We start from the raw sequence: 27,944 nt of genomic DNA, 5'->3' as shown, positions 1-27,944 counted from the left end.
CAACTTTAAAGAAGGGTTTGGAGAAGATGGGGCTGCAATTACAAAGGGCTCTGAAAAAGTTACATTCTCTGGATTGTTTGCAGAGTTCAAACCCAGTTATGAGATAAAACTACATTGATTTTTCCAATGACCTCTATTAGGACCTGGTGAGTGTTGTCTTCTGATTCTATTATATCCCTCAGCAGCATCTGATACCAGCAATCAAGGGGTCAGGCTGGAATACACGAGGGTGAAGAATTGGAAGCACTTTTTTGCAATAGAAATAGAAAGCGATTTAGCTCTTGGCCATTGATTTATGGGGTGGCTCAGAGTTCTGCTCTCCCTCTCCTCATCTTATCATCTATATTAAACCATTGAGGGGGTTATCCCAATTTAGGGTGGCACAGAGATAAAAGGTGTGTCTTTACCAATTACTCACACATACACATACACATACCCTTTTACTTTATGACTGCATTTCTACAATGCACTCTTCTTAGTCGTGTCTATGAACACTATCCAGAAACTGTTTGGAGTAAGTAAACAGGTGAGAGATGCTTCAATAATGCAACACCAATATTACAAGCACTGCTGATAGGTTCCTGGTTCAAATGAAAGAGGTTGATAATGATCTAAAAAGCCATACATAGCTGGGGCTTAAGTTGTGTAATGAACTCCCTCTCCAAATAGAATCTGCTTCTGCTATCCAAGCAATCCAAGAAAAATGCTGCAAATCCCCTTTAAAAGAATTAGGGGATAGGAACTTGGAAGTTGTGGTAACTATTCCTTCTGTAGAATTCTTTCTCTTCTACCCTGAGATCTAGATGTCCCCAACCTTGATTATATTTAAAATCCCCACAAAGTTCTTTCAATGACAGTTTGAAGAGTGAATAGTAACTATATTTTAACTATTGATAAATTAATTATTTACAAATATTTCAATAAATTATTGTTTTAAATTATAAAGATATGGTAACTGTTTTGGGTGTGTTCGTGGTAAACAAACCATCTAAGGGTGTGATGTTTAAAAAGTGCAAAAATGAAGACAAACTGTTAAGTCATTAAACATTTTCCTTATTAAGTGTTTTGGAGAAAGAAAAATCTATATGGTAGCTAAAGTTCTCAACAGCATCATTCTAATCCTAGGCTTTCTTCACGCTTGTTAATATTTCACTAAAACAATTTACCTCAAATTCAGAAGCTTTTTATTGGATTTTTCTGATAAAATGAAACTTCACACACTGTGAGGTTACATACTACAACCAGTTTTTTGAGCACTCTGTTAGTCATATCATTACACTCAACTGAAATTGGTATCCCACTGAGATTTTCATAATGTGGACTTCGATACATGCCTCTCTGAAGGAAAGGCCACAATACTGATCAATGGTCATCATACCCAAAATAAGAAAAAAACCAAGCAGCAGTGGGCAATAAACTAATTTCATCATATTCATTTAATAGTTGTACCACGCCAGAATTTTTAAATGAAATGCCTAGCACCTCATTAGATAAATTGAAATTAGAGTGTTTTTTTTTACTAACTTTAAAAAGAAAACACTTTACAAAAGAAAAATGATTTAAAAAATGTTACTCAATGCTTTAGAGAACATACACAACTCAGAAAGAGGTATTTTGCTGTTTGCAAATATTCTCAATACTAAAAATATTTATATACAAGGGTCTGATTCTTCTTTAAGAACTTCTCTGCTATTATTTGGCTAATCAGAAAAATGACCAAGGACAACAGATGATAAAGTTGCATTCTGCATGCAATTTGGATATTCCAACACATCCTTTCACTTTAATGAATGGTTATGCCTTCGTCCTAGTTTGGTTAGGTTCTTTGCAACTTCAATATGGCTCTTTATTGATAAAATGTCACCAATTATTTTGCCCTTCTTAAAGGAGTTGTCAATTATCATCATAGTGGAACAATTTCAACTCCTCATGCATCAAGATGTTCTTTCATGCTTCACCCTGAGCTCGTATTTGGTGCTTTAAGGAGCAAGATGACTGAATAAGCTGACAGACTTATTGGTCCTTGTTTAACAGCTTTTTCACTAAAAAGTAGAGTTCAAGAAATCAAGAAGTTCTGCCCGGTTCCGATCTCGCTGAAAAAAAAAAAAAGAAGCAGTCATTAAAAACCTAATTTTACTGATCAGAAATCCATTTTGCAGATCATTTTCAAAAACTATTCCCAATAAATTGTACCCCCATTAACTATTTTCAAATTATTCTGCTGCCCAGTTATCCATAGGTTCATAACTTTTAACTGCTGCATGTAAGGAATAAATTAAGCTAAGAAGCTTTAATAAATACAATGACTTGGCATCTAGGGTAGCGAGGGCAAATTAGTACTCCTAAAATTGTATGCACTTATATAATGTTTCAGATTAAAAACTGGAAATGATATACAACCAGCATAGATTTAATAAACAAACACTGGGAAAATTAGTATATTTGATCTCATCTCCTAACAAAGGAGAGGGAAACTGAATGTGTGCCAAGGACTAGTTTCTCTCATTCGACATGTGGGCCATATGGAAGTTTTCAACAGATGGTGCTCCTTGAGTCTTGGACAAGAACCACCCTGCCCCTTCCCCCTTCCCACTCCCCATAGGAAGGGAAGGGGAATTGTTATTCTATACCTCTTTTGGAAAAACACCTCCATTTCTGTCCTTCTGTACTGTAATGTGCAAGAAATGCTACTCTGGAAGACTTCCTCTGGGGGAAGCTTCTATAGACACAATGTGGAAGCTCTACTCCTGCTCTGTAATGAGGTCTCTGGACAAGCTTGGCAGAACTTCTGTAGGACTGTTCAGATCTTTTAAAGTGGAGTTTCAGCAGCAAGAGAATTAAAAGTACCCTTTCCTTTGCCCCCCCCCCCTTTCTTCTAGTCTCAAGGACAGCAGTCGGCACTTATAGCTATATATGAGAGGGAGAAACAACTGTGGGAACTGCATAGTTAAGCGTGTAAGAGATGTTCTAAATAAATATTTCTTGCAATTTCTAATGATTTAAGGTAATAAAGATATGATGGTCCACAAGCCAAGCAATTAAGAAAGGGCATAAGGTTAATGTAGCAAAAGTTAACCAATTCCATGATATAACCTTGAGATTAGTTTTCTTATTTCCATTGTGTTCCTCTATTTTGTTCCAACAGGAGATTTACAAATCATATTCCGTATCTCACTGCTCATAACCAGATATTTCAGTAATGGACTTATGTTGCTGCCTTTCCTTTGATATTTTTTGACTCAGCCTTCAAATTTCAGTGCCATCAACATTTTGTAAATTTGTGTATGCGTCTGAAGGTTAGAAAGAGTCATTTTAATTTATAAGTATGTGTGTGTGTGTGTATATATATATATAGACAGATAGATAGATCGATCTTTGGTTATTCGGGTTTTCTCCCGCGTAAGATTGGAAGTATCTAGGCAATGTTGCCAGCCAATCAAGACAAAAAAAAAAGCCATAAAACAGACAGAAGATATTAGAAACACCAATCAAGCAGAACACAGCAAACTCCAAGACCAATAAACACAGACCAAGACTCCTAACCAATTAGGATGAAGAAAAAAACATTCTGGCAAAGCGCAGGCTAGCACCAAATTTAAAACAGAAATGGCTGTGAAAGTCTGACTCACAGACGAACACAATACAGAAGCCTGATGATGGCAGATGAGATAAAGTTGTTGCTACAATTTTAAAAGCACAACTATAATGACGTGGGAAAATACCTGAACAAAGCTGAATCCCCCCCCCCACACACACACATATTTGATCTTATCAAGATTTAAAAGGCAAGATTCTTGCCTATTTTTGAAGTAGCCCAATTACATAGGACTGATCTTTATTTTTCAGAGGTCATTATTTTCCAAATTTAAATGTGCTGAAGTTCGAATATATTAGATGGAACATATAAGAAACACATATAAGAAATTATCTATATTTTAGGATAATTACTAAATGATTGAGCACCCTAAATGCTAATGCATTATAAATACAGGTAACACCATTTTCAAACATTTAAAAATTTAATTTAAAAAAAATATTAAACATATTGATGTGAAACAGTACCTCTTTATCCTTTTTACTCTTCTTTATTTTCATCTTAATTTTCTTTCCTGTGATCATACTGTAGTTATGATTCTTCTTTTTATCTTTGAGATACTAAAACAATACAAAATTGTGGTCTATAAATAAAACGTACATTTTATATTACATCAGTAAGGACTTATAAATTATATTTCCTGTTTTGGTGTCACAACAATCCAAGGAAGTGTGAATTTGTGCTGAATAAAACTTGATTAAAAGAACAAGAAACCAAAGCTACCCTATGTTTCCCAAACAAAAGAATACTGTTCCCACGGAAACAACTTAAAAAAGAGGGAAGATTTTTCCCCCTCATAGGAACAGGCTCCTCCTGCTATTTTTGTTTAGTTGCTTGACCTTAGGCAAATTTCAAATAAATTTGAGAAATGGAAAGTAAAGCATATTAAGCAATAAGCATGGGATATCTATCTATCTATCTATCTATCTATCTATCTATCATTTCTCTCTCCCTCCCTCTCCCTCTCCTTTTCTCTAGGGGATGGATCGGAGATTCAAATATGCCATCCTTGATTACTTGAAGAAATATGCCAGAAAAGAAAATATAAGGAAACAAAGAAGAAAAGATATCCATGAAATAACATAATATTAAGATACAATCTGAAAATTACAGAAATCAAAATCATTCCATTCACTTTTCACAAATGGTCTAATTCTGAGAAGAGGATTGCATTCAGTTTTTGCACTTACTTTAGAAAGCTGTACAGGACTTGATTTCTCTTTCTTTCTCTTCTTTTCTTTCTTTCTTTTCACCTTCTCTTTTTTCCTTTTCTAATAAAAAATAAACAGATACCTGAAAATTTGATTATCATTTTTTACTCTTCACAACCACATATAGTATTTATTTTTTCCCTTGACAATCTGACCCTAACCTGGCCCTTCAACTCTTCAAACACTGCATTCCTTGTCACTCAACTGACTCCATCCACCTTGCTGCTGGTGGCACTCTTCTCTTTCTTTCGACTTTTCCAAGCATCAGAGTCTTCTCCAGAGAATGGGTCTCTACATACTGTCTCTGACATAGGATAATCTGAGCCTGTTCGTTTGTGCCTTGAGTGAGAACCCTGGGTTCATTTGTTCAATAATCTGTTTGCTTTCTTGGTTGTCCATAATATTCTCAGTAATCTTCTCAAACACTAGCACTAATACTCTTCCAATTCTGCTTCTTCAAAGTCCAACTTTTGCTTCCATAGAGATTATCATTGCTTATCCATTTGGTTTTCTTGGAAAAATACAGGAGCCTTCACAGCCTTCTCCTATGCTGTATGAGTTGATTTCTTTTCTATTGTCATGAAAGTGATAATCTGCCTCTAGCATTTGTTTTTACATTGCTGTTCCTCATTATAGGTGCTTGCTTCTTTACTTGGGCAGCCTTTCAGGCCTTGAGTGACCCTACTGTATTCCTGACAGACACTCTCAATGTTTGTGACTCAACCCTTCAGGAACACCTCTGCCATGATGAAGCAGTGCATCAGGACTTGGTGGGGAGAAACCTGACAATTACCCTGGCCCCAAATCTAAGTGCCTATTACCAGCGTATAGCAATTTAGATGTTTTCCTCAATTAAAGAAAAAAGGCAACTTGGCTGTGAGAATAATATTGTTAATATAAAGTTTATATTAGAAAGGGACCATGAAAAACTCAAACATATTCACATAAGTTCTAGAGTTATTGTATGAATTAATAGATCAATTTTCTCATCCTATCATGACACCATAGGGTATAGTGGTTAAGGTGAAGAACTGGTCCCAGGGAGATTCAAATTGACCCTCAATCAAGGGCACAACTGGTGATTTATCAAATATTTGGAAGTTACCTTGGAAGTCTTCTTGTTCAACCTATAGCCGAGGCCAGGAATTCTCAGACTATTCCAGGTAAATAGCTTTTCTTTGAAAACCTCAAAGGATAGAGCACTCCTGGATTCCAGGAGTCAGGTGATCAGGAAATTCCTCCTTATTTCCAGTTTGAATCTCCAAAAAATTTATTCCAAAGTAGTAAAACTTCCACTCACTGATTCTTGACCTACCTTCGGGCACTAAGAATAAATTCACATTCTCCTTCCTGTGACAGTCTTCAAGTATCATGTCTTCCCTTAGACCTGCCTCCTCCAAGTTTAAATTAAAGCTCTCTTTCATTCTTCCCAGTCTTTGCAAAGGACAAACCTGCCTGTAGATGGTGCAGGTTTTCATGATGACAATGTTCTTCAAGGCCAGCAGTTCACCTCTAGAATCTTTCATTCCTTCTTTAAGCTAAAAGCTTTAGTTGAATTTATCGATGGAAACATCATCTTTACTCCAAATTGTTTTGCTTTCCTGCCTAGTTTCTTGTAGTCCCTTGATATTCTTCCCAGGCTCCTTCTGGCATTGTGATTTGTTCCAAAATGAGAAAGAACAAAGGGTAAGTGGCTTTGAACCAGTCAGCCCAACCTGTTTCACAGGATTGTTATGGAAAAAAAAAATAGAAGACAACAATATGCATGCTACCTGAACAAAAATAATATAAATTTAAATAATATAAATTAACTGCGGGAATGAAGTTTTTAAATCTCACAGTCTGTAAGAAATAATATGATGAGTTTGGTGCTCAACATCTTCCCAGACAAACTTTTTAAACTGTGACCTAGGAATTAAAGGTAACTTTTAAAATAATATTCATAACATATGAAACTTCCTTTGTCTCTCATGATACATTGTATCAAAAAACTCTTCTAGAGGCATTGCCAATTACTGTCAATGCTAGATGCTTATCACAAAAGGCACACAACTCATATACGTGAATACCTTCAGTCAACATAATTGAGATACCGACTGAATATTGAGATACTGTTCCCATCAATTTGGTTATGCAAATACATCACTGGGTCAACTGAAAAGCAAATAACCATCATAAGACCAATAACTGTAGCAATAGCACTTAGACTTATGTACCGCTTTGTAGTGTTTTTACAGTATATTGTAAGCAGCTTTCATAGACAGCATATTGTCCCCAACAATCTGGGCCCTCATTTTACTGACCTTGGAAGGATGAAAGGCTGAGTCAATCTTGAGCCAGTCAGGATTGAACTCCTGGCAGTAGGCATATTAGCCTGCAATGAATTTTAACCACTGTTCCACCAGGGCTCAAGACCAAACTGATGATCACAGCCTTTTTGGGGGTGGGGGTGGGTGGAGGTGGCGGGTAAGCCTGCCCCATTCATATTGTCAATATCTGTTAAGGGGGAGTTGCTTTAAAGCAGCATGATTAATACTTGAGTGCAAAAGTAGAAATGATAATTTTGATATAATTAATAGGGATGTAACAGCTTTTCCTTTATAATGTGAATCATAGTTCACTGCTGTATTTTTACTTAATATTTTTAGTAATTTTAGTTTTACCTTTTTGTTGTGTTTTTCCTTTTTCCTCTTCTTAGCTTTTACTTTTGAAGAATCTAAGCATTAAAAATGTAACAAATGCATATTAAGGCTTTGAACAACATTAAATAGATTTTTGTCACTAAAATTGAGATACAAATTTTTCAGGAAATATGGATATTAATACATAGGTGCTTGCCATGTACTTTTTATTTTCTTTTTATCTTTGATAATTTATAAAATTATGATTTGTTTAGAACAAATCTGGGTAATGTAGGATCAGTGATTAACATAATTTGGTCCCCTATTTATATTGATTTTTTTATTTGAGGTTTGCTACATCTGTATGTTTATGTGTATGTTTCCTTTCCAGAAAATAAGGAAAGAAAATGAAAACTTCTGTGTGTGTGTGTGTGTGTGTGTGTGTAAAACATATATATATATATATATATATGGCATTATCATCAGGCTTCTGTATAGTGTTCATCTGGTGAACACTATACAGAAGCCTGATGATGGCAGATGAGATTCTGCTGAAACGTTGCTACAACTTTAAAAGCACAACTACAAAGACGTGGGAAAATACCCGAACAAAGCTGAATGCCATGCATGTAAGTACCCGCGAAAACTTAACACACACACACACACACACACACACACACACTTTCTGAGGTTCTCGCAGATATTAGTATGTGGATCTTTGGTTATTCGGGTTTTCTCCCGCGTAAGATTGGAAGTATCTAGGCAATGTTTTGATGAATGTTTCTGTGCTTCTCAGAGCCGAAGACACAAGCCTGAAGATGATGAGACTTCATCGAAACGTTGCTTAGATACTTCCAATCTTATGCGGGAGAAAACCCAAATAACCAAAGATCTCTCTCTCTCTCTCTCTCTCCCCTCCCTCCCTCCCTCCCTCTCCCTCTCCCTCTCTCTGTATGTATGTATATATATGTATGTATGTATGTATGTATGTATGTATGTATGTATGTATGTATGTTTCGGCAAGCACCAGCCTGATGGTAAGTGGGACCTCGCTGATACATTGCCAAGATACTCTTAATCTTACACGGGAAAAGACCCGAACACACCCTGACCTACATACCTGTACCGGTGAAAATCTACAAAAACAAATATATATGTATGTATGTATGTATGTATGTATGTATAAAAACATAATGATTAATATGTTGGGCCAGGAGTGGGGAGATCCAGATTTAAATCCTTACTCAGCTATAGAAATTTAACTAGCCATTATTTTTAAGTTTACCCTACCTCATAGATTTCTTCTTATGGAAAAGAATTACTGAAGGAAATATTATGCACATTGCCCCAAGCTCCTGAAGGGGAGGCATGATGTAAATTTTAAAAAAACCTACACAATAATTTTGGTATATTCTGTGATATGTGAAGGAGTGGGCTGCATATACAGGTATTCCCTAACTTTGTCATTCCAACTAGCTAAAGAATGACACATTACTATGAAATTCACTCCCATAATGATTTGCTGAAACTGTTTCATCAATTAGAAGTAATTATTATCTTAGGGTAATGGATTGGATTATTGCTCCCCAAGGATATAATCTTGGAAAATGCTGCTTATGTCACTGAGGGTTAGGTTGGAGTTCCCCAACCTTGCTGGGTTGATGATCTTATGGGAGGGGCAAGTGCATGTGCACATGAGCGCCCATAACGTTCATGGCAATGCTCACGCAAGTGGGGTCATGAGTACCTGTGACGAGACTTGTGCGAGGGCTATGAGCACCTACGACGATGCTCGCGCTAGTGGGGCCACGTCCTCATGCGTCCCTGTGGTGATTAGTAGTGGGCTGCGGACCCCAGGTTGGGGATTCCTGTGTTAGGTGATATTTCCCCCTAAAATCCATTTGAAATGGTCACTATTAGCAGCAATGCCAGATGAATTACATGAACCCACCATATTACTTTGATTTTCTGTACAGTACGTACCAGTACATTTCAATATATTAGCATTATTTCATTGTAACAAATATTTCATATTTAATGTCTACTTCTGAATATATTTGTGAAAAACCCATTACAGGTAAGACTCATTTAGCCATCTTAATTGGGCAGGCACAGTGGTGGGATGCTGCCAGTTCACACTGGTTCTAATGAACCAGTAGTGCCGGTGAGCAGTTGGTCCCATCCACATGCCCCCATTTCCTGTGCTTTATTTCCTTGTTTGTGAGCTCAGCTGATTTGCACGGCAGAGCGGATTGCCATGCCTCAGCTGTTTTACTCATCAGCACTGAACACAAGGCCAATTTTGAAGCTTAAAATCAGTGGTTTATGGATACTGCGCAAGCACACGAAGCGCTCTCTCATAGAACTGGTAGTAAAAAAGGGTGAAACCCATCACGGAACGGGCAACCCCAGGAGTAAGTGAATGGTAATTAAGCAAAATATCATACAACTACATGGCTAAGCAACAGCAATTCTGGCAATCCCAGTTGCGTCATTGAGTGAATCTGCCAACATCTAGAAACAAGTAAAGCAATAACTAGCAGTCAGCACAGGTTTGTTAAAAACAGATCATGCCAAATGAATCTTATTTCATTCTTCAACACAGTGACTAAATTAGTAGACCAGCAAAATACTGTGGACATAATATATTTAGATTTAAGCAAGGCATTCGACAAAGTAGACCACAACCTACTTCTTAGTAAGCTAGAAAAAAGTGGAACAGATAGCACCACCACTAGATGGACTTGCAACTGGCTGGCAAACCGTACTCAACGAGTAGTCCTTAATGGGTCTAAGTCTACATGGAGGGAAGTAAGCAGTGGGGTACCACAAGGTTCCGTCTTAGGCCCAGTACTCTTCAATATCTTCATTGATGACTTAGATGAGGGACTAGAAGGGGAACTTACCAAATTTGCAGATGATACTAAGCTGGCAGGAATAGCTAACACCCAAGAAGATAGGCTCAAGATCCAGATGGAACTTGACAAGCTAGAACACTGGGCCATATCTAACAAAATGAAATTCAATGTAGAGAAAAGTAAAGTCCTACACTTAGGCAAGAAAAACCAAAAGTACACATATAAACTGGGTGAAACCAGGCTCAATTGCAGTAACTGTGAGAGGGATCTTGCAGCCAGCAGTGTAGAGCAGCAGCCAAAAAAGCTAATGCAATCCTAAATGGTATTAACAGAGGGATAAGTCATGATCAAGGGAAGTACTAATACAACTCTATAAAGCCTTAGTAAGACCACACCTAGAATACTGCATCCAGTTTTGTTCACCACATTATAAAAAAGATGTTGAGACTCTAGAAAAAGTACAGAGAAGAGCAACCAGGATGATTAGGGGACTGGAGGCTAAAACATAGAACGAACAGTTGCAGGAACTGGGCTTGGCTAGTCTAGTAAAGAGAAGGACCAGGGGAGACATGATAGCGGTCTTCCAATATTTGAGAGGTTGCCACAGGGAGGAAGGGGTCAAGCTATTTTCTAAAGCGCCTGTAGGCCAGACAAGGAATAATGGATGGAAACTGAAGAAGGAGGGATTTAACCTGGAAATAAGGAGAAACTTTCTGACAGTGAGAACAATCAACCAATGGAACAGCTTGCCCTCGGAAGTTGTGGGAGCGCCATCACTTGAAACTTTCAAGAAGAGATTGGATTGCCATTTGTCAGAAATGGTGTAGGGTCTCCTGCTCGGGCAGGGTGTTGGACTAGATGACCTACAAGGTCCCTTCCAACTCTGATTATCTGTTATTATCTGAATCCCATACAGTCATCGCCATCCTTGGAAGAATGTAAAGAACTGCTACAACTCCACTCACCCAGCCATCTTCCTCTGAGCTCTTCCCTTTTGGCTGCCTGGCTTCACGCTGCTGTCTTGCCTGCTGTTGTGATTTCCACATCGTTGAAGCACTACCAGCTGGATCTTTTCTTTTCTGCTGCCTTCTTTCACATGCTTGCTAGTCCTTTTTTCTTTTGCTGGCCAGAACCTTCTTTCATGCTCACCTTCTTTTGTACTAGCATGAAGATCCCAGCTGTTAGTGGTGTATGAAATACACCCGAGTGTAGCTCTCAGCTACCACTGTAGGGTATTTTCACAGTGTCTACTCTGTGCGTAGCCAAGGTGGTGAACTCAGCAGAGGAGTGGCAAAGATGGCAGCCAGTTAAGGATGTGTGTATGTGTGGCAACAGCAGGACAGGTGACCATAAATGCAAGTGGGCCTAAATGTTGTTCATATGGCTGTGGGATCACTGCAATAGCCAGGACTTTGAAGAACAGTCATAAATTTATGTTTTCAGTACCATAGTAACTTCTAACAGGGGCTAAATGAATGGACGTTTATGGAGGACCACCTGTCTTTACTCCTGCTAGATCAATAATTGTTATTGGCTATATAACATCTAAAGGTAGCATCTAAAGAATTTCATAACTCACAAAATAATCCTACCTCTGCCACTTGAACTGCTTCTGCTTTGCGAGGCAGAAGACCTGGAAGAAGACCTTGAAGAGGAGGATGTAGAAGAACTAGAAGATGTAGAGGAAGAGATGGAGGAGGATCTGCTTCTGCTTCGCTTCCGTTTCCTTTTACTTTCCTCTAAGGAAACAGAAAGGACAGGAAGATGGATGAGGGTTTCCCTTTTCACATGTTGAGTAACATTAGTGCTAGATACTCCTTTAAATGCTTATCAGCTATCTTTAGTACGGAATGACTGAAATATACATTAAGTAATAGTTAAATAAAAATAAACAAATGGATATATTTAGTACATTCTGCCTTTTTTCCATCTAGAATACAAGCACAGAATAGTGATTGATATACAATATATCTAGATCCTATTTTTAAAAAAGTATTACACTTTAATCACTCATCAATTATAGACAACACACGGTGCATTAAAACATTAAAACAAATCAAAGGAAAACAGTAAGGCCAATATTAAAAGCAGTATTACTACCTTATCTGAACTAGACTAAGTTAGCTTCAGCAAGACAAATACTTCCAGACAATAATTGTCTGGCAGACATCAACATTACTTTATCTTGCAATCACAATTACATTTAAAATAAATTGAGCTTATTTTTGAATGTCAGAGGTTTGAAAATGGAAAATTGGTTCCACACTATCAACTTTGGTTCTACATTATGAACTTTGGTAGGTTTTTTTTTTATTACTAAAAGTTCCATCTGTAGTGTTTACCTTGTACCAGAATCAAAATTCTAATATATTTATTGACACTACTCTTACAGGGACAACAATCATTCTTACCTCTGACTTTTGTTTTCTCTTGTGATGTTGCACACCGCATCTCATCTTTTGCTTCATGGTGGTCATCCATATCTGTGAGATATTATATAAATCATATAATCACACAGTTGCAAACATTGTTTTTCCTAAAGAAATGAAAATGACCTGTTAACTTCCACTGCCTATTTCTAATACCAATACACTCTGTTACTGAATTATAATCTGTAGAGACTCTTTAAAGGCCAGTTCCAGCATAACTGTTTTGTAATTCTTGTGTAACAACACTAATTATTCTAACAGCCCATCAGTGCACTTGCTTGTAGTCCTGACTCCACAGTTGCTTTAAATTTATGACTATCTTTTCATAATACAATAAATCACAAGCTAACCAATTACATTTTAGGCTATACATACACAATTTGGTTAACTTACAATTTAGTGTGTCATGAGAACTCAAACTGGGTTAATGCAATAACCCAGTGACACATATGCACATGTAATCTAATTCTTCAAAGTTATAATCAACTGCATAGGCTTCTTTATAGGATAAATCTGCTATCATAATAAAATATGCAATTTAAAGAGAAGGCTTCTGAGAAGTGGCTTTGTATTGCATAAAGTGATTTGGCATGAATCTTTAATAAGAGTTTATAAAAATTCACAGTAGCACAAATTAAATGCCCCTTAATATACTACACTTTGCCCCAATTTTTGGAAGTTATTCCATACATAAGCCAAATACTTCTAGCTCAACTCTATAACTTTTACCAGATGTACATTGGTTGTCTATACTTACTTTTTATCTCACAATGGTTTTGTTACTACCATAATTTGTTAAGTTCACAAAAGTGGTTGAAATTATATGACATCAAACCATAAATTAATCAACCACATTAATAAATTGTGCTGTGGGAACTTATTTTGAATGGCAATGCCAAGTACCTCCAATAGCCGTATCAATCAATCATAGCAAATCAAAACAGAAGTATCAAGAACCCTAGTCCTTAAGGAATAGTTTTTTCATTAAAGGCTAAGACATAAAGGCTCCATAGACATAAAGGCACCAGAGTTGCCACATTCCTAAAGTATTGCATTTAGTCTTATTTGATGAATCAATTAATCAATTAATACATATGCTACTTTATGAACATTTTGCATTACATTTTATGAAGAATCATCTATAGAAATGTTCAGTTAAATATTAAATAAAAGACCCATTATACAGTATACAAAAAATACGATTTTGTCAGATTTCTGATTGAAATCAGAAAATTCACTAAGCAATAAATTAACCAATTTTAGTTGAATATTGTAGAAACCCAGTCTGTATATTTCATTATGTTTCACTGTGTCCTATGAAGGCAGAAAATGATACAGCAAACCAAGCAAGGTAAGCACCAAATATTTTTTTTAAAATAGCAAATCATAACCGTTTATAGCGTAATAAATCTTTTAGGTATTATGAATCTCCGCTATTTTTCCTCTTTTTTCTTTTAAAGGAAAAAAATTATCCCCAATGCAGGTGCATAGAAAAGTCGATGAAATCTCTGTCTTCGATAACAAGCTACATGCAAATATTAGCGTGGTCGTGGCAAACGCGGCGAATTCATTTCACGCTGGCCGTCTCTAAAGGCTCCGGGTTACAGGAGACGTTTGTGCGATCTCTCTCCCTGCCCAGACTTTTTTCCTCGCAACCAGTCTCTCGGGTTTATTTGCACTCGGATTTATTTGCACTCCTGTCGCCCTTTCAATCAGGAAGACGGTGCTCGTAATATTTAGGGATTAGGATTGCGAATGATGCATTACGCGTCCCCAGAACTAAGCAATAACACCGAGTCTCGCACGAACTTGGTCCAGCAGTCCAGAGAAGCCCACCTACAACTTCACCTCCGGCTACTCTCAGGAGGGGTTTCTGGCACACAGCGGAAGCGAACGCGGCGGCGGCGGCGGCGGCGATTTACGGGAAACAGCCGCCGCGGCCCCGTGATCTCCAGGAACCCGGAACCACAATGTTGAGCTCTGCCGCCTGCCGAGGCCAGGCCGGCGCCCACATCCCGGAAATGATTGTAAGCGAATACCGTGTGGCTACGCGTCCCGCCGCCTCTTGGCACTTTCGAACGAAGCGCGTAAGCAGAGAAGGGAGCACGGGGGTGGGGGGTGGGGGTGCGAGGCCTTTGCGTTCATCCTAAGCAGCTTGGCCTGGGCTTGCAGGAGGTGGCGAACCACAAACTATTGTTACTCTCCCCACCCATCTTTAAGGCTCGCTTATGATTAGTAGGGTTCGGTGTCTTATGAATTCAGCTAAACTGGCTAAACCAGTTAAGCTAGCAATAAATCAGGGGCAATGGGATTACAGGCCGGGTGTAGAGAAGCACTGCATTGCCATCTCTAGCAGGGTTTGGCATAAAAACTTGGTTCCATGTTTTAGCACAAGGTTACTGTAAATAATCTTCAAATTCGTGACTACGCATGGGATGCAATCTCCGATTTGCAATAAATGGACTCTAGAGAAAATCGTGCGGATCTGTATCTTGAAAGCACTAAAAATTAATGGGTATGTTACTGAAAATGGATTATTCTTGCAGGCAAAAAATGATCTAAATTAGGACAGTAGTTTCAAATGGGTTCCGCTTAAACATTGGAATGATGTATGCATTAAATCTGTACTTTTGCATTATGCTATGGAAAATATGACTATTATGAAGGATCTGACTTGAAGGATCAGATTGGAAGTAATGAAATCTGAAGGCACCAGAAAATGTATTAATTTTTTCCATTCTTCATAGTTGTTAATTGAGTTTGGCTTCAAATGATGCAGAGAACAGAGAATATAGAGTAAATAGCAGAGATGTTTAATATTTGGTTTATTTCAAAACAATTATTTTGTTAATATCTAATGGTCAACCCGAATGCAATGGGCTGGAGGTATTGAACTCATTTCCCTGGAGAAGATCTATCTATGTGGTCCTAAAAGTCATCACTGACATTAAAGCTTTCTAAGGTATTAAACTGAAAAAGTAATAGAGCATAATAATCACAATATCAGATTTTGCTGGATGTTCATAATTCACTGAACTATTAACATGTTTTATTAAAACATTTTAAAAGTACAAAAAACAGAGAAGTCTTAAAACGGTACAAAAAACAGCTTGGTAGACCACAGAGCAGCTTTCATAGATTTGAAAGAATCCAGAGCACATAAGTGTTCAGTCTAATGTTTTATAATGGGTATTCTCATAATGCCTCAAGATCAGTCAAATCTACCATTACTTTCAGAAAGAGTGTATCATCTTTGATGTAGGTATTTTTTGCATTTTCCAACACAGAGTGTGCAACAAACCGAGGACACCCAGAAGCCACATTCATTTCTCCTTCTGGCCTTTTGAAGCTGCTGTTGTTAGGATCAGCTTTGAAAGTTTCACATATATGTTTTTTCCTTCCACTTTGGTCCAAAAGCATAAGTGTAACCTTTTGCTTGAAAGGCCATGATAATAATGAATCAAATTCTCCTCTCATCACTACAAAATACAATGAAACATGAGTTCCCCGTCCTGAGCCATCTCCATTTAAATATGTTCTGGCAGATAATCTATATCCACAGTGGCTGGTATAAAAAGGTTGACTACATAAGGAGAGGATGTGCCCTTCTATAGCTTGCTTCTTCTTAATTTTATAGTCCATAATTTTCCAGATCAATTTTCCATTGTAACTTGCTCCTTCCAAAATCTTGAACCGTTCTTCATTTTTGTTAAGTTGTGTCCCATGCATTCTGAAGACAGTATCTTGTTGGGTAGCCAAGTCTTCTAAAACAACTAGAAGAGTAAAAGAGGTACATTTCAGGATTTGCTTTTTGTGGCTTTTGGGGGGATGGGGGCATGGGTGAGGTGAGAATGACATACAGACTTAGAAATCAGCATTTGTATTGCTTTAATATAAATGTTCCAAATTAATATCTCATTGTTTATATTGGTTATTTAGAATTCATCACACAATTTTCTGTATAAAGAATATTTTTTGAAACCCAATCTATTTATTGATTGAAACCAATTTTGTACTTAAAATGGGTAGTAAGTTAGCTTGTAATTTTTAATTACATATTGATATGACTGCTTTGCAACTTAAAATTGGTCCCCATGAAAAAATGCTTAAGTTGTAGAGTACAAACCCATATTTAGTGAAAAAGAAATCAGTAAAGGTAAACTCAAATGCAACGTTATCAGATTTTACTGAGCCAAAGTTTTTGTTATTTATTTACTGAATAATTTTATTTACTGAATAAGCTATATGTGGAGTCACAGAAGCAAGATAAGAGTGGTCATATAAAATGTTTAAATAAAACATGACTGGCAAAATGGCAAGGTGTGGGTTGAATCTGCAGTGGTTGGGTTCAAATAGCACACAAATAACAAACGAACCAAGCAGTATTTTCACCCCAGAAGAAACATGTTGAAAGCAGATGATTAGTAGGCCACCAACTAGCCATGACAACTCAGAGTGGTCACAATTAGTGTTTCCACCACACAGAGGAAAACAAGGAGGAATGATCAAGGGGGAAGACATTAGGGGGTCTTTAGTGCAGGAACTGAAAAACGACGTCATTACTACCCTGTTACAAAGGACACCAAGAAAAGAAGTGCTGCTCTTAGTCACAAGAGTCATTTGTTCCTGCTATTCTTTCTCCTCCCCCTCGCCCCCAATATCCTACATGTAAATTGAGTGGGGATAGGATAGGGTGTCTTCTTTTATTAGCTGTCTATCCCCAATCTCTACAGGAGCTCAAAGGGAATATCTAGCAATTTTTCCCATAACAACACTCTTGGTTGAGTTGGACTGATCCCAAACGGGTGTTTAAGTGAATTAATATATAGTTAACTGATATAACTGATATACTCATAAAGAAGATGGCACATCCCATTTTGGCTTTTTTGAGCTTTGATTTAAGATATACTAAAGTGGATCCCTCATCTACAGACAGATCAATATGACACAATCAGATAACAAAAACTGAAGGAATACTTGAAGAACTGGGAATTGTCCCTGACAAAAGCAAAAGTTTGAGAGCTGTTATCTGCATAATCCGCTTTACTGACATCTATGTGGGGTTGCCAACGAGATCTATGAGAAAATCCAATAATACCTAGACGTTGATCATATGATTCAAGAAGAGCAACTTTCTGCTTTAGGTTATCAATGGTGTCCAGTAATGTTCTCAGGTCCAGTTTGCTTTGCTGCTGATTTGTCTTTTGTACCAGCTGTCTTAACTGTGTTTCCAGGAAGGTATTTTTATCAATGTGAATGGCCAAAGTCTTCAGTTGTATTGTTGATGGGAGGGTAAGAGGAGGAACATAATTTTAAAATAAAATGAAAATACAGCAACTGCCATTATTTAATATTTTATTAAACCTTCAATGAATATATTAGGAACAAAATTTCTTCTTTTTGGAATCTTTCCAAATATTTTTTTTCAGCAGAAAAATATAGTCAACATTTTCCACGAGCTTTGTTCAAAATGTTAACTACTTGAAAATAAAAATTCTCTACACCTCAGAAGAGAGAATGTAGTAGAAATTTTATTTGTATTAGTATTCTGCATAATAAAATTCAAGATGGTGAAAGTGTAGTGTTCCATATCTGAACTCTTACAGATAGCGTGGTGATCTATGAATGTAATATCATATATGAGTTGAATAGGTAGAAGTCTTAAATTCTAACTGCTCTAACTGTTGTATCCTCTACAATAGCACTGTAACATAGTAACAAGACTTCTTTCATACAACTTTTGGAGGCTTAAGAAAATTGAGCCTCCAGGTTTTCCTTTCTCATTTTTTCTATAGCAGTTCCTGTGGAATGCAGGCAGTTCATCTACTATTTTTGAAATTGTGACATTCTATAGGGGAATGAGATGCATAATTACTAATTTTTATTTATGACATAACATTCAGACATATAAAATTCCATCTCAGTTAATAAGAGATGACTAGGATATTTGAGTATGATAAAAACACAAATTGGTAAAATATAGTACATTAATAAAGCATTACTAACATTAAAAATTATGTTTCAGAATGTAAATATATAATAAAAACAAAATAAATTTCAAAAAACTAATGCATCAACTATAGCAAAGCTAAAATCTCCTCACAAATGGATTCTCACTAATTTTCCACTGAGGTAAGGAAGGTGCTAGGAAAGGAGAATTATTTTACCTGAGTGCTTGCCAGCAGATTGCTGTTTTTGCAAAATAACTGTGATAATTGTCTGAATTCTCTCTCACAATTTTTAATCATATCTGATAGTTGCAAGATTTTTCTCTCTTTATATTTAAGGCTATTATAAAGGTCAGAAATCTGCAAAGTGAAAGATTCAAAGTATCAGTGTAAACAATTAAAAATAACAGTTTTCTCACATATGTACACCCACACAACCACACGCACCCACCAACAATACAGCCTTGAGTAAACTTCCCCAAGTTATGCTCATCTTGGTTAGGAGCTGTATTTAAACATTTGCCTCAGCAGTCACACAAACACAAAATATATACCACTGTTACCATCTGTTGGCTGTACCAAATAACAAGCCAACTACAAGGAGTCCTCGACTTAGAGTGTTTGCTTAGCAAGTATTCAAAGTTAAGACGGACCTCACAAAAGGTACTTATCACACACAGTTGTAATTGGAGGACTACTTGTAATTCACATCTTTCTAGAAAAATTCACCTGGGAGAGTCGTAACATCCCCTATGTTCTCTTTTTGACTGAAACAGGATATTCCACGTTCTTATACTTAACTGCCTTCCATTCTTACATTTTCCTGAATAGAATTATGACCATTTTGTCAAACTTAAACCACACCTTGTAGCTTTCTAAATCTGTAATCTTTTCCTATATTGCTAATTGCCTAGCAATGTTTCTGGAACTAAATGCCTGGAAAAAGGACTGGATTTGGATCCTGAGTCAGAAGATACTCAGACCGTTCAATTACTATGCAAGGATATAACTTCCCACTTTCATGTATTAATAGAATCTGCTGACTACTTTAATTTCCAGTCACATCTTGAAAAACTATATTGTCTAAAGTATTTGCTTTTAATTAAACGGTTTTCTGATGTATGCTACAGGCAGTAATTTTAATCAACAGAAAATAGTTAATATAGATCTGAAGAATAAGGGGAATTCAGAAGTACGAATCCCATGAATGCCCATCTGCCAAATTGTGTAAATGTCATAATTTCTGCATCGTAAGAGAAATTGAAATTAATATGTATTAGGGCACACCACCTTTCAAAATCATTGCTAAAAATCATTCTAGTAATTGCATCTTTTTACATATCAGAAGAAACTTAAACCCTGATGACACACAACACTCATATTGTGTCAGAAAGAATTATCAAACACTAAGAAATATAACCTCATGAAGAGGAACTGAACAACAAGATTTAAATACATTACAAAAATGTGTAGCCCCATATGAATTATGTATAAAATACCTATATTTCTCCAAACAAAGGAAAAGGAATCCCCATGCAAAAAAAAAAAGTGTTTGGGGGGAGGTCAGTATAGAAAGATCTCTTGTCTTAATATGTTGTACAATATTTCATAAAATTCTGTCAAGATTCAATTAGTGTTAACTTACTAGCTAGTTACTTATTCACCCAGGTTGCTTTTTTCAGCAGGATCTATTTCTGCTCTTGATAACCTTCAGTGCCAAACATTTGCTATAGTTCATAAATTATGAAAAAGTGGCAAATACTTCTATATCCCCAAAAGAATGGATTTTTAGCTTTTTCAGTGGCTTCTTAAAAAGCTATCCTAGATAGGGCAGCAGGCAAATTTGAGGTTGTTTTATTTTGACCAGTTATTATAGTCCTTTTGACCAGTTATTATTTTAATTCTGAGACAGGCTTCCCTAGTCATTTGGGAGTACCATTTTGTCAAGATAACTCAATCTAGTATCATGATACCCCACATTTAAATTATTGTGGATTTTCAGCTCAGTTCACTTATTTCAGTGAAGGTATAAGAAAACACCATCGTAGATAAAGCAGCCACATATCTGACTGTTTTAAAGAATAGTCATAGACTAGCCAACCATTACTATAAAGATAATTTATGCGTTTATCTTAGCCAACTAGTTAACATTCGTAAACCTTCCTAACACAGAAGAGTTTTTTTCTGACCAGAATTAATTAATCTATAGTTCTTTAAAGCAAAACATTATCTCCCTAAAGTCTGCCTCTAGTCTATTGAATCAATTTATTGTGTTGTCTTGTCCCATATAATAATTTCGGTACCTTGTTTTGATAACATCCCTGCTATTTATCTCCTGGAAGAAGAAATGAATGCTTTCTATTAGTAAGCCTCTCTTCTGACATAATCAGAAAAAAAGATGCTAAATTTTATTCAGAAGCAGTTGTTGAATGTCAGTTTATGGCAGAATTGTTAATCTATTAATTTATATTGCTACTTGGTATATATACTGTATATATAACTTCTATCCTTTCATCATTAGTATTTCTTATATTTATTCTTACTTTATAATAGTTTTGGTCATTGGTCAAAAAAAACTATCTATAGTGCTCCAAACTGGTCAGGCCAAAATCATTTACATCTTTTGGGCCAAGAACTTATGAAAATGGAATTTGTACTTAAAAAAAGATATTAAAAAATTCATCCACTGGAACACATTAGAATCTATTTCATCTTGCCAATAGTATCTATGTCCATCCTTTGGCCAAGGGAGAACCTTGAAAATTCTTGTTTCAAAAGAATTGCTACAATGATCTGAGGTTAATGTCAGTTTGTGTTATATGCTTCTGAGGAAACATGATGCAATCAACCTACAGGCATTCAATAGTTTAATTAGTAGCGAGATGGGAAACCACTAAAAATGTCCCAAGTAAGATAAACTGAGAAAGTTAAACGCAAACGCACTAAAGCAAATTTACACATTGATGATGGTACTCCATGAGATGTGAAGTGATTTTAAAAACCTCATTCTACATCTATTCCCCAAACAGCTTTCATTTTTAAAAACAACTCTGGGGAATTTACAAGAATGTGAACTTTACCTGATCTTCCAGCTTTGTGTTTTTATCTACAATCTGTAGCATATGTTCTCTCAAGAAGATATTCTCATGTTCTAAAAGCTTGCTTCTTTTAACCTACAAAAATAGATGTGATCAGTACATTCTCAGCATGCTTTTAAAGTAATTAGGATTTTGGGGAAATCTTCAGTATTGCTCAAACTTCAAAAAGGATTGGAAAAATATTAACTGATTAACTGATTCCCTTTTGTGTTTTGGAAAATCTGCTTCTACTGTAGTACCAATTATGTCTGTCTTATTGTGCAATACCTTTTTAGGACAGCCACACATTTTATATGGACAATCAATTTCCATTTCAGGGCATACCAAAACATGATCTTCTGCCTGTAAAAAATCACAGATTAAGGTAGGCATTAATGAAATATTTTGGTAGGAGAATGAGGGTTAATAAGCATAATTTTTACCAATATTCTATAAAAACTTTGGTCAAAATTAGACAATTTCCTAGGAATAAGGAAACTGTCTAATGATCATTTACAATTTCAATAATAACTTTAATACTAGGTGATATTTATGGAAATATAGAATTACTTTGCTAAGACTAAATACAATTATTTGCATACCAGATAAAAACTAGCAAAAGTAGGCATAATTATTAAAATATTGTATCATATTTTAAAATTATTTTCCTAATGAGCCAAAAATAATATTGTACCTCTTTCATCAAAATCATTTGCATGCAGCCATAGGGACAAATCCAGGGATAATTCGGGCAATCTACCTTTTCATGGGTCTGAAAATACATTGGAAGATGGTGATGATGACATTTAACAAGCACAACAAAGATTTGTCAGTTTGTGAAAATAGGTGGCATACAAATGATTGTAAATAAATGTTTATTTGCCACTGCTTATTTAAAGTCCTAATAGAATCAATTACAGGCACAGTCCACAAGGACAGTCCCTTAGGGGGATTATTGACATTATCGGAAGGAATACAGTTGAAAACTACTTTTTCCAAAAGTTCTATCTGTGGATATTGAACTTGCCTAAAGGACAATATCAGAATGCAGCAATGTGGAGTCTCCGTTCATGCTACAGCCAATCAGCTATTTCCATTTCCTTCCCTCCCAAATATAGTTAGCATGTAATGGTGATTGAGTGCTTGCAAATTCCTCCCACCCTGCCCAAACACCTGTACAACCACAATACACCTCTAGTTTGATAGTGCATTGGACTATATAAAAAATAAGCTGTCAGAGAATTGATATCACAACTAATATATTAAAGATAGACAATTTAAAACAGCTAATCTTTCATCATTATATCACTGTAATTGTCTGTGAAAATAAACTTGGGGACAGAAGAGCTGCAATAGTTAGACAAGAGCTATCTCAGCCCACCAAAGGAAGGAATGTGTGGGAAGTGACTCATAAGGGACCCTCAATAGTTCTCTGGAAAATAACAGTAAGGAAGGGGAAAAGAGCTTTCAGATTTGCAAAATTGATATCAGCCCTTCAAGATATCTTACACAAGAAACCAAAACCTTGATCACTAACACTACCTTTATCATAAGATTAGAGTAACAGATGCTTAAAAGCACTTCTGATCTTCCAGGATTTTACTTACCAAAGAACTAGGGAGGGTCCCTTATAGTTACTGGTTTCTCTTGCTTTGATTTTCCTCCATTTTCTGCTGTTCTTAATTTGAAAATACGTTTAAACAACTAGCAATAAACTAATTGCTTATAAAGTACAAAACTGGTATCTGTTTCTAGTTTTTTTTTAGAAATTACTCCATAAAGGTTGCAGATTGGAAAAAAACCAAGCATAAACTAAAAATGTTACTCTCCCAGCCTGAAATTACTGTACAAGACAATTATTTGATACTTAAGAAACAGCAATACAAAAACATTTCAGGAAACTTCTGAGAAAGTTATGGCAACATGAACTAGTCTTTGAAGTTCTAATAAGGTCTGACACGGAAATGATAGAATCTCACAGTCGGTAGCTCTTTAGCAGCCAGTGAATTTCAGCTAGTGTCAAAATGCTTCTAATTTGCATTTTCAAAATTATGTGGTTTATAGATGATAGCATAATCCAGAGTGCCTTCATTATTTTCAAGACTGTGAGATAAACTTTCTCCAATATAGTATCTTCTAGGTATTTTCATATATAATTCATAGCATTATTAAAATAAAATTATAATGTGATTTAAAATACACAATTTAAACATTTTAGATAAATCTAACCTTTAAATTAATTGATATCACAGGCTGTTTACAGCATTGGCACTGTTCTTTTCGAAAGTTACATTGCTGAGTAAGGTGTTCTTTTAAATCCTTCAGAACAATTTTTTCATGACAGCCTTCATTAGTACACTGCACAGTTTCAAACAAACACTGTTGTAGGTGATCCTGTAAACAGAATAGTAGTATAATGCATTGTACAGTCTACCCACATTAGACAGATTACTATACTATGCAGAGAACGCAGCCATATCCTATAGGTTTCTACTTACAAATTGTGACAAATCTTTCTCCCTCCAAGCAAACAAACCTCTTTTTTCTTGTCTCATGTTGCTGGTGATAAAAGTTGTGTTTGCATGAAATATCAAAGTCAAAAAATAGAAGCTTTTGAAGTTTTCAATAAAATAGTCCCAAAGTAAAACTATAACCACTTCCTAGTGCACTACAAACTTTTTTTTGCAGAGTTGGACAACTTCTTTTTAATTATTTTTTGAAGAAGCTGTTCTCAGTATAGAACTGATGGTACCTAATGATGTACACTTCTTCAGTTTATCAGTACCCTCATTAATCACCTTCTTTTATATGCTGAAAAAACTGTAACTGTTAGCACCAGGTTAAACAAGTTTACTCCCTGTACAGAAAAGGCTTCCATTTACACACACACACACACACACTATATTTTCTACACTAATAAAACACTGTCATAAATTCAAAACAGACAGGAATTGCATGAATTTTGAAAGAACATTTTAGAATATGAACAGAATTAGAATCAGGAAAAAAATCATGCAGAAAATAGAAAACTTTAACAAGAGCAAAAGAAAAAAAGAAAAAGCACAATTGCATAAAAGTGCAAGGATACCATAACAGGCATAAAAAGAATTTTTACAAGAATACCACTAATACCATTAGGTTTATCCATAAAAATATCTGAATACATTTAGAATTAAGAAATGATTTAGGAAAATGATAATGGAGAACAGTAAAGTGATTGCACCTGAGCTACACATAAGTCTATACAATTGATGGAAGAACAATAATCATGTCTATACTGTCATATTTAGAAAGAGGCAGAGGAAGACATTCAGTCTTACAAACAATTTGGTCTAAGTGGTATTTATCAACTTCCTTTTTTAAAAAAGCAAAGTATTTAAAAATTCTCAAAGTATTGTCAGTTTTAAAAAAGAACACAGGATGTTTTAAACTGTTCCACAGAACTCTAGGTTTCTGTGAGAACTTTAAGACATTCAATAAGAGATTAACAACAAATTCATTTGAATGCAGCTGATTTTCTATTATTAGAGTCTGCCTCTTGATCAGGAATTCTGGATTGTTTTTTTAACTTAACAGGTTCTGTATCCTGAAAAAGTTTGAAAACCCCTGTTGTATTCAGTGTATTTTAGACTTCTTTCATCGTTTCAAATCTATGCGAATAAGAATGGTAGACATTGTTTTACATCAACTTTCGCAAAAGAATTTTAAGTCAAATTCTTTTAAGCAAAACTGTATTCTTGCAAAAAACAGAAAGACAATAGAAATCCATGAAAATTCCTACATATGAAGGGCCAAAAATACAAGGATCCCTTAAGAATCTTTATTAGGATTGGTAACTTTTGAAATGTTCATATGTGACATTAATTTATAGCAAATTCCTAGATAGCAACAATTGCTGACAATACCAAATTATTTACAGGAAGGACAAGTTTCTCCTCACTACTACGTTTTCTTGATGCTTCCTCTATCTCAGCTTAACTTTTTTTTTCTAAGCTAGAGAGGGTCCTATTCTAGCAAAACTTTAGGCTGCAGCCACACATATTTGGGGCAGGGGTCTATAGGAAAAGCTGATATATTTCTGCATGCTAATGTCCCATTTATTTTTTTAAATTTGGGGTAGGGAACCTAATGGGCCTCAGGGAAGATGTCCTGGACAGCTAATTACCTTCCCTTCCATCTGCAGAGTCAAAGGAGTTTTCTGCATCCTGAAATTACTGTAGAAGCCATGTGTTCCCAAACCAGATCCCTATTCTGCTCTGTTTAGCATGCATGTCTTGCTCAAACCAATTGTGAGTAAAAACTAGGAGGGACAGTGGAGTGCTATTCTTGACCATTATCTCACTATATTTTATATATGCAGTTTGTCACCAGTCAGGAGAGCATAGCTGCTCATTTATAGAGCAAAACAAAGGCACCCTGCAATAAATGGCATGAAGTTCCGGATTAACTCAGTGACAAACATCTAGTTCAATAGAATAGATTTTAGAATGATGTAGCTTAAACCTTCATTTCAGCATTAGCTAGAGGGAAAAAAAAATCTAGTCTTTGCATGTTCTTGAATAGTACGTTTGGAAGAATTTGTTTAGGCTATCAAACTAAACTGTGTGCATCTTGAGAATAAGTTAAAAAAAATTGCAATAAATAGAGAAAGAATTGCAGTTTTCTAACATTTGTTATTTTCTTCAAAAAAGTATTTGATAAAAAAGTGAAGAAAGATCGGCTTTCAGTTTCTATGAGCATAATAATACAGGAATACAAACCTGGTATCGCCCTAGACCTAACTTTGCAGCGCAGGCGGGTGAATTTTTACAAAATACTTGCAAATTGAGTACTTCTCTTTTGCAGCAATTATCTTTGAAAACCTTAAATTTAAAAGAAAAGTATGATTTTGATATACACACAAGTAAAAAAAAAGTAATTCATGACAATACTTTGCCTTTAAGAAACAGCCTGGCAAACTTACTTATTACATTTTATATATTAATTATGTGCCTTTTATACAGATGATAATACTCTTTCTGACAACTGCAACATTACATGAGGAATGAAGAAAATGGGAATGAAATACATTATTAAGATAAGATTTCCTGTACCTGGAAATAATGCTAATTATAAGTCTCAGAACAATCTTTATATCATGTTTGAAAATACTATTTAGCAAGGATCATTTTCAATTTTTTATATTTCTTTTTCATTTGGTTCAAATTTCCCTCATTTTGATTAGAAATTTCCATTTAGCAGTACATTAAAAAAACTCAATAGATTGCTCCAAATAGCATGATACTGATTATATGAATATAAAAATAGTCATATAAACAATTTTTCTTACCTCTTGAAATTTTATTATTTCATTGTCGATAGGACATGTAGATACTGTATTTAAATCTCTATAAGGACAGAAACAAATTTTCGTTGGTTACAGACTTGAAATTTTTGTATTTATATTTTGTATTTATTATTTTTATGTTGTTGGTGCATAAAAATAGCATTTATAACATCTATTTTGCATTGTTAGTTTGCAATATAGGGTATATTTCATGAGAATAGCTTTATCTATATATCCATATATCTATATCTATAGAGACAGATATCCTTACAAAATGAGGTTTCTCTAGTTTTAAAATGCTACTGTGGGAAGTTCAAAGACAGATAGTTTTTCACATGATCTGAGTGAGGTAGTATCACTACCAGGTGAGTATGAGCTGTTTATTCAGCAAAATAAAGGGAAGAAAAGATGCAGGTGAGGCCAGTATCTCTAGACATGATTCTACATAGCTTTATCTTCACACGTTCATTAGTAACACCCTAATTAGCTAATGTCACTTTGAGATAACAGCTACCACCTACATGCTCATTTCTTTTATAAGATATACCCAGAAGCTTCTGGATATTTCAGAAAAAGAAAACAGCAAACTTCTATTGAAAACCTAGTGGATCAAAATGAGACTTTTAACAAGATAGATTGGGAGTTTGAAAAAAATATATCTATTTTTGTAAAGATATGACACAAAGCCACACTTGATTCAATCATTGTAATGTTTTTGTGCTCTTAAAGTTACATATTATTTCAACTACTGAAAAAAAACAAAACTTCACAGGAAAATACAGCTATTTAAGATCTCACAGCTTTGCTGGCTGAGGAATTCTGGGAGTTGAAGTCCACAAGTCTTAAAGTTACTAAGGTTGGAGAACTGTTATAGAATAT

The 27,944-nt window shown here is 35.5% G+C and overlaps 2 protein-coding genes across 10 annotated transcripts in view; both read right to left on the bottom strand.

The window, feature by feature from the left end:
• Nucleotides 1-1,167: 1,167 nt before the first annotated feature.
• Nucleotides 1,168-14,675, bottom strand: LOC113433295 (uncharacterized). Of its 6 annotated transcripts, none has more exons than XM_026695797.2 (7): nucleotides 14,106-14,675; nucleotides 12,697-12,768; nucleotides 11,878-12,024; nucleotides 7,470-7,522; nucleotides 4,786-4,866; nucleotides 4,063-4,155; nucleotides 1,168-2,093 (listed from the first exon to the last, which is right to left on the bottom strand). In XM_026695797.2, exons 2-7 carry the CDS (start codon nucleotides 12,764-12,766, stop codon nucleotides 2,043-2,045), a joined length of 495 nt encoding a protein of 164 aa, XP_026551582.1. In that variant the 5' UTR covers nucleotides 12,767-12,768; nucleotides 14,106-14,675; the 3' UTR covers nucleotides 1,168-2,042. The 6 variants fall into 6 exon arrangements, with proteins under 6 accessions (XP_026551582.1, XP_026551581.1, XP_026551580.1 ...); XM_026695796.2 differs by having other exon boundaries at nucleotides 14,518-14,675; XM_026695795.2 differs by having other exon boundaries at nucleotides 14,524-14,675.
• Nucleotides 14,676-15,722: 1,047 nt separating this feature from the next.
• The window catches only part of TRAF5 (TNF receptor associated factor 5), a 17,391-nt gene continuing 5,169 nt past the window's right edge, over nucleotides 15,723-27,944 (bottom strand). For 2 of the 4 annotated variants that reach the window (XM_026695800.2, XM_087932991.1), the window contains 9 exons: nucleotides 27,069-27,126; nucleotides 26,500-26,601; nucleotides 23,969-24,133; nucleotides 22,434-22,511; nucleotides 22,028-22,102; nucleotides 21,743-21,835; nucleotides 18,882-19,022; nucleotides 17,813-17,981; nucleotides 15,723-16,487 (listed from right to left, as the gene is read on the bottom strand). In XM_026695800.2, the coding sequence (XP_026551585.1) occupies nucleotides 15,910-16,487; nucleotides 17,813-17,981; nucleotides 18,882-19,022; nucleotides 21,743-21,835; nucleotides 22,028-22,102; nucleotides 22,434-22,511; nucleotides 23,969-24,133; nucleotides 26,500-26,601; nucleotides 27,069-27,126 (1,459 nt within the window). In that variant the 3' untranslated portion in view covers nucleotides 15,723-15,909. The remainder of the gene's footprint in view (nucleotides 16,488-17,812; nucleotides 17,982-18,881; nucleotides 19,023-21,742; nucleotides 21,836-22,027; nucleotides 22,103-22,433; nucleotides 22,512-23,968; nucleotides 24,134-26,499; nucleotides 26,602-27,068; nucleotides 27,127-27,944) is intronic. The other 2 variants (XM_087933004.1, XM_087932999.1) reach the window with 1 other exon arrangement.

Source organism: Pseudonaja textilis, chromosome 1, assembly GCF_049901715.1.
Source record: "Pseudonaja textilis isolate UNSWEBS1 chromosome 1, rPseTex1.2, whole genome shotgun sequence".
NCBI lineage: Eukaryota > Metazoa > Chordata > Lepidosauria > Squamata > Elapidae > Pseudonaja > Pseudonaja textilis.
Note: the sequence above shows the minus strand (reverse complement) of the source record. Positions and strands in the feature narration are given on the sequence as shown.

What these genes read in the sequence shown, in the direction of transcription:
- LOC113433295 (XM_026695797.2), bottom strand. Translation starts at nt 12,766, where the DNA reads ATGGATGACCACCATGAAGCAAAAGATGAGATGCGGTGTGCAACATCA. An exon ending in AGAGAAAACAAAAGTCAGAG is followed by an intron (nt 12,025 to 12,696) that starts GTAAGAATGATT and finishes CTGTTTCCTTAG; the next exon opens with AGGAAAGTAAAAGGAAACGG. An exon ending in AGAGTAAAAAGGATAAAGAG is followed by an intron (nt 2,094 to 4,062) that starts GTACTGTTTCAC and finishes TTTTTTTTTCAG; the next exon opens with CGAGATCGGAACCGGGCAGA.